Source organism: Oncorhynchus keta, chromosome 1, assembly GCF_023373465.1.
Source record: "Oncorhynchus keta strain PuntledgeMale-10-30-2019 chromosome 1, Oket_V2, whole genome shotgun sequence".
Classification (NCBI taxonomy): Eukaryota; Metazoa; Chordata; class Actinopteri; order Salmoniformes; family Salmonidae; genus Oncorhynchus; species Oncorhynchus keta.
The window spans coordinates 53,715,979-53,723,031 of NC_068421.1; the positions used below are offsets into that span (position 1 = coordinate 53,715,979).

At 40.0% G+C, this 7,053-nt stretch overlaps 1 protein-coding gene across 1 annotated transcript; it reads right to left on the minus strand.

The window, feature by feature from the left end:
• Positions 1 to 171: 171 nt before the first annotated feature.
• Positions 172 to 1,483, minus strand: LOC127932300 (uncharacterized). The gene is made up of 2 exons (XM_052527697.1): positions 792 to 1,483; positions 172 to 586 (listed from the first exon to the last, which is right to left on the minus strand). Exons 1-2 carry the CDS (start codon positions 1,427 to 1,429, stop codon positions 247 to 249), a joined length of 978 nt encoding a protein of 325 aa, XP_052383657.1. The 5' UTR covers positions 1,430 to 1,483; the 3' UTR covers positions 172 to 246.
• Between the last annotated feature and the right edge of the window lie 5,570 nt (positions 1,484 to 7,053).

Below are 7,053 nucleotides of genomic sequence, written 5' to 3' on the forward strand. Positions count from 1 at the left end.
ATGCAAACAGCATGTCAGCACAGAGTAAGAGTATAGCTCAGATCTAGTCATCCTATACCTGCACCTATCCCATTTCTTTCTCCATCACATCTGCTTACCAGATCTACGTTTTGCTCTTCCTTTTTGTAATGCAGGGATTAAAGAAGAGAAGGAATGCAAGAATAGTCTTTTAATGTATTCACACACTTATGAATCGTAAGATGAAGATAATTGTTCACCCAACAGGATAGTGTTTCATTTGTGGTTTCACCAGTTGTCATCGTTCTGCAGCCAGGTGCCCTCGTCGAGCACAATGCCGTTGGTCCCGGTAATTTCCCACTTGGCCTTATAGCGCTGGTCCCCTGCGCCCTCACCGAGGTCCCACACCTCCATACACAGCATCTCCTCAGGCACCTCCATGAGATCAGAGGTCAGGCCCAGTTTCTGGAGGTCAAAGATCATCGGTGTGGTGGTGGAGTCCAGATACTGGCTCAGGGCGGGGCTGAGGTGATTGGCTGGTGACGTCGGATGAGGCTGGCGTTGCACACTGCTGCCCCACAGGCCTGTCAGGTTTTTCACAACCTCCAGACAACGAGGTTCTTCCGCTCTATAGGATACACACAACATGACATAACACCCTGTTCCTGGTTTGGTTCCAAACTATGTGCTGTAGCTAACTCTTCTGTCATTGTACAGTATGGGACCTTGCTTCTAGTCATCAAGGGAAATCAGAACTATTGAATTCTGTTGGGTCATTAAATGAAAAGATCATACAAGTACCATGATGCAGTATTAGCTGTAATGATATTTACCTCATGTCTGAAGTGTTACAGGCATCTCCCATGGACTGACCAGGCTGGAGCAGAGCGAGATCTCCAAAGATCTCAGTCATGGTTGTTTTTTGCTCCAGGGGTGGTGGGGGCAGGAGGTTTGGAGGGAAGTATGGCCAATGATCAGCTGTGCAATCTAGCAATGGACCAGACTGGAGAATAAGTGGGTTCTCCTTTTGCGGAGAATGGTTGGTTGGGTAAAAAGGCTGGGCCTTACAGTCCTCAACAGAAAGGTGACCAGGTGACTCTTTGTTCAAGGTATTATTTGAGATCTTGCTGCTTGTTGATGTTGGAGTGTCATTTTTCAATGTTTCAGGTGCTTCCTTCTTTGTTGTGCCAGATCGCTTGCATGATCCATTGACTGAAGTGTTTTTCCCAAGGTCTGTCAATTCAATAAATTCAGTCTCTTTGTTCTTTCGTTGTTTTCTTCCATTTCTTGTCCTGGTTTTGGTCTCGTTGGTGCTACAGCAGCACACAAAGCAAAAAAAACACCAACCTCGAAACCATTTTTTAATTGCCTTCTTCATTTTCAAAAAGGATAATGAGAATTTTACATAAAAAAATGTAGAATTGGAGCTAACAAACAGGTTTGCACGGTAACAGTAAACATTCCAAATCATTTAACCTTTGTGACATCGATATGATAAGAATTAGAATTATATGTTGACATTAAGTTCTAATCAAAGAATTCTCCTCTTGCAGTTTTGTTTGAATATTGTACCACTGAATTCAGACCCCAAAGGTGATACCCCACATCTGACATCATGACATAATCAACATCACTAGGGCACCCCTCGCTTAATGGTGTTAAAGAATTGTAAATTAATCATTTGATTCAATGCAATTCCCCTTCCTGCAAATCAAAAAGGTTCAGCTCTGTTCAGCTTTTTGGTCTCTGGATATGCCTCTAATATTCTCAACTCCGGGACACTTTAAAAAAACATAATTTGTCAGCATATTGTGGAAATACAGAAAATACATAGGATTTTTTTAAATCATCAACCGGTACTGTTTTCATCTCATTTCTTCAACCAGCTTTGTAAAACTTTGAAGTTAGGATAAAACTTCACTTAATTACATTGATTTAACCTGACTAACATGCAGTGGTGTAAAGTACTTAAGAAAAAAATACTTTAAAGTACTACTTAAATATCTGTTTGGGGTATCTGTACTTTACTATACTATTTATATTTTTGACAACTTTTACTTCGCTACATTCCTAAAAAAAATAATGCACTTTTTACTCCATACATTTTAACTGGCACCCAAAACTACTCGTTACATTTTGAATGCTTAGCAGGACAGGAAAAGAGTCCAATTCACACTCTTATCGAGACAACACCTGGTCATCCCTTCTGCCTCTGATCTGGCGGACTCACTGAATACAAATGCATCTTTTGTAAATGATGTCTGAATGTTGGAGTGCGCCCCTGGCTATTGATACATTTTAAAAACAAGAAAATGGTGCCACCTGCTTTGCTTAATAGAAGGAATTTTAAATGATTCATACTTTTACTTTGATACTTAAGTATATTTTAGCAATTACATTTACCTATGATACTTAAGTACATTTTGACCCAAATACTTTTAGACTTTTATTCAAGTAGTATTTTACTGGGTGACTTTACTTGAGTAACTTTCTATTAAGGTATCTATACTTTTACTCAAGTATGACAATTGGGTACTTATTCCATCACTGCTCACAGGTTGTTACATCATTCAAATTTCAACATAATCAACTATGTATATGTTGAAATTCCAAATAGAATTGTGGGAAATATCCACACAGCATGATGATGCCACCACCGTGCTTCACCGTAGGAATGGTGCCAGGTTTCCTCCAGACATGACACTTGACATTCAGGCCAAAGAGTTCAGTCTTGGTTTCATCAGACCAGATAATCTCTATGGCTTGGTTTTTTGCGCTGACATGCACTGTCAACTGTGGGACCTTATACAGAAGTGTGTGCCTTTCCAAAACATGTCCAATCAATTGAATTTACCACAGGTGGACTCCAATTCAAGTTGTAGAAACATCTCAAGGATTATCAATGGAAATAGGCTGCAACTGGACTCAATTTTGAGTCTCATAGCAATGGTTCCGAATACTTATGTAGATAAGGTATTCTTGTTTTTTTATTTGTAATACATTTGCAAACATTTCTAAAATCCTGTTTTCGCTTTGTCATTATAGGGTATTGTGTGGCTGTAACGTAACAAAATGTGGAAAAACACTAGGGGTCTGAATACTTTTCTAAGCCACGGTACATATATATATATACTTCAGCCATAACAAGTCTACCATCCAGATGCCTACATCTGGAAACAAGCTGTTCTTCATTCAGCTGAGCTGTCATGTCAACATTTAGACATTAATCAACTTCCATACTCATTTGGGTAGACTACCAAAACATTGCCTAGTTGAAAGTAACTCCTCTAACTGTTCTTGTACAAGCTGTATGTGAAAGTAAATTCAAAGTAAGGTTGGGTTTATGTAGGCTACATTGACATCTGATTTGCCCAAAGGACACCATCATTTCAACATGATGCATGGTTGATAGGATCTTTGGTAGTTTAGAAGTAGTTACCACTAGCCGTATAATTAGGATGCCAAATTAATTTAGTTAATAATAAACTTTAACGTTTGGATATATGTTATTCATAAAATTGAGTATATATACTATCCAAGCAGTTTGTTTACTAATAGATTATTGATAGGTTGGATTCACAGCTCCGTCTCAAACAAAAATCCAAGTTAAAGAATAGGACCAAATCAAATCAAACTTTAAAAGCACTTTAAATAAAGTTTGATTTAGTCCTATTCTTCAACTTAGATTTTTGGTTGAGATGCAGATGTGAATCCAACATATTAATAACTTGTAGATTACATTTGAAATCAGATAACCATCCTTCATATACAAGACAATATCCAAAGATAAAAGTGTATTATTAATATAATGGATTTAGCATCCTATTTATAAGACTAATGGTAACTATTTCTAAACTTCCAACGATCCAGTCAACCATGGATGAACGATAGTATACCTAGCTACACGTTTAAATTATGGTGTCCTTTGACGGGCAAATCAGATGTTTATATAGCCTTCATCAAACCAACCTCACTATGAATTTACTTTCACATACAGCTTGTGTTAGACTTACTTTCAACTATTCAATGTTATTTAGGTAGTCTACGCAAATGAGTATTGAAGCTGATCAATGTCTAAATGTGTTGTTATGATAGGTCGGCTGAAAAGAAAACAGCTTCTTTTCAGTGGTAAGCAGGTTACATCAAAGTAGGCATTTGGATGGTAGAAGTGTGGTAGCAACACACAGCATGGTAGCAACGCATGGCTGCAGCACAACATGGTACAAACATTATTGGGCACAGACAACAGCACAAAGGGCAAGACGGTAGAGAAAACAATACATCACACAAAGTAGCCACAACTGTCAGTGAGAGTGTCCATGATTGAGTCTTTGAATGAAGATTGAGATAAAACTGTCCAGTTTGCATTCCTAAAGAAAATCATTTATTTTTTACGCTACATCGTTACATTTTGAATGCTTGGCAGGACAGGAAAATGCTCCAATTATCGAGAGAAAATCCCCGGCGGCTCACTAAACACCTGCTTCGTTTGTAAATGATGTCTGAGTTGGAGTGTGCTCCTGGCTCTCTGTAAATAAAAAAATGTTAAACAAGAAAATGGCACCGTCTGGTTTGCCTAATGTAAGGAATTTGAAATATTTTTTTTACTTTTGACAATTATATTTTAGCAATTACATTTACTTTTGATACTTAAGTATATTTACAACTAAGTACTTCAACTTTTACTCAAGTAGTATTTTACTGGGTGACTTTTACTTGTCATTTTCTATTTAGGTATCTTTTACTCAAGTATGACAATTGGGTACTTTTTCCATCCTTGATTATGGTTACAGCCATTCTAACATTACAATAGGGGCTATTACAATGGCCGATTCTCATACTTTCTGGCTCATTCTCATGTAAGTTCGACATCATTCCCTTATGCAGAAGGTGTTCCTGTAGCTTTGATTGTAAATACAGCTCCTGTTTCCTTCTCCTCAGTACCCTGGCCGGCATCAACCCGGAGGCGGTCATCAGCAGACTGACCCTCCCAGAGTTGACGGCGACCAGCATGTGGGGCGGCAGCGTGGATCTCAGCCTGGAGGCCAACGCCATCGCCCTCCGATACCTGAGTGACCAGCAGCTCTCCAGGCTCTCTGTCGGGGGAGGGCAACAGCCCCCAAAGCCCTTCCCAGGCTCAGCCCCTGCACACTGCTCTCAGAGAACCCCCCAACGGAGAAGAGCGCCATGGGACTGAGCAGTATTCTGTCTCCGAACAACATGTCCTTTGCCACCCGCAAGTACATGAAGAGGTACGGGCTGATAGAGGAGGGGAGCGGGAGTGCGGAGGAGCAATCGGAGATGGGATTACACTGTACAGTTCCATGTTCAACAGGAACAAGAAGGGCAAAGAGTGAGGGTTCTGAAGAACATCACCAACGAGTTGCCCCACTCCGACCCTGTTAACCCCCAGGCGCTGCATGCAGACTCTCAAAGTCAGCTACTCAGAGACTTGCGTCCTAAATTGCAGCTTTTGGCCCGCGGCGCCAAACACAGTCTGGAGAAAGAGAATGGCGCCAAATGGCGGCCATCTTTAGGAGAAATGCAGAGGGAGTGTCCTCAACCAGAAGGGTCGATGGGAAATTTCTTGGACCTAAGTAGACTTCGACAGCTGCCGAAACTCTTCTAAAGGACCACGGCAACTGATGTAAAGGGAACTCAAAATGACAAATGAAATGTATTGTCGAAATCCATTGGGATTTGTCAGTTTCCTTAGTAAGAGGTTTTTTAATGCTTCCATACATATTTGTTTACACATTTCGATTTTTTAATGCCTCTATTTTAATCTTCATGGTGCTCATTGTAATGTATACATTTGTTTGTGACCACTGATGTACAGAGACTGTTAGCGAATCACGACAGTGCTCTTGGTCTTATGAGCAAAATTCTTGTCCTTCTACTACTACCACTTGGGTGTAGTGTTCTGTTCAGGAGTTCTAAATTGAGCAGCTGCTGAACAATGAGCTCCTGTATATATTGAGATTTAAATGTTTTTTTAGAGTGAAGTACATCGAAAAAATCAAGAGAAATCTGCAAGACTCAATAGAAGACAAAACAAGGAACAAACCAAAAAAGACAGGCTTTTGAAAAATTAACTATTTTTCATAAAATTGTACAGTTATCTTAGCTAGCTGAATTGCTAGCAGAATTGTTTACTTGTTGCTAAGCAGTTGCTAGGGACTCTCCTGGAAGAAGCTAGCTAGCTTACAAAGAATAACAACAAAAAATATCTAGTTAACAGAAGAAAGGAAGACAAAATAAGGACAAAAGAAGGACAGAAGAAAAAGGAAAAGAAAGAGGACAACAAAGTGAAACAGTCAGCACTTCTATTGCAACTTCGTATTTCGTCGTCCTAACGTAGTCTACACTGCTATCTGCCCAGCAGCTAGCCAGCTAGCAAACGTCCACCGTCTACCGAATAGCAGCACTGTAGAAACTATTACACTCAACTGAACGACTTGATTAGTGTAGTGTTAGCTAGCTACATAGTTGTCTTTGCTGTCTTCGTATCCAAGATAATTGTGTAGTTTAGAGCGTGTAGTCTTAGAGTGATTATCTTAATTTACCGAGGTTAGCTAGCCAGCTATTTGTCGTCCTTAACGTAGGAGACACTGCTAGCTAGCCAACAGCTAGCCAACGTCTACTGAATAGAACTTCCGCACTCAACAACCCGGTCGCATTCCGCTTCGCTCCACAGGTAGTATCACATTTTCATTTCATTTCATTACAGCACAACGGTTTGATTTGTTTGATCGTAGCTAGCTACATAGCTAGCTACATAGCCGTCTGTGTATCAAAGATAATTGTGTAGTCTAGAGCGATTTTCTAGGTTAGCTAGCCAGCTATTGTCATTCTTTAACGCAACGTAACGTAATCAACACTGCTAGCTAGCCAGCTAGCCCCCGAATAGCAGCACTGTAGAAACTATTACACTCAACGGAACGACTTGATTAGTGTAGTGTCAACAACGCAGCCACTGCCAGCTAGCCTACAAAGTCAACAACGCAGCCACTGCCAGCTAGCCTACTTCAGCAGTACTGTATCATTTTAATCATTTTAGTCAATAAGATTCTTGCTACGTAAGCTTAACTTTCT

Excerpts from the sequence above, each read along its gene's own strand:
- LOC127932300 (XM_052527697.1), bottom strand. The coding sequence starts at position 1,429 with ATGATTTGGAATGTTTACTGTTACCGTGCAAACCTGTTTGTTAGCTCC. Across the intron at positions 587-791 it reads TGTAACACTTCAGACATGAG|AGCGGAAGAACCTCGTTGTC; the intron begins GTAAATATCATT and ends TGTATCCTATAG.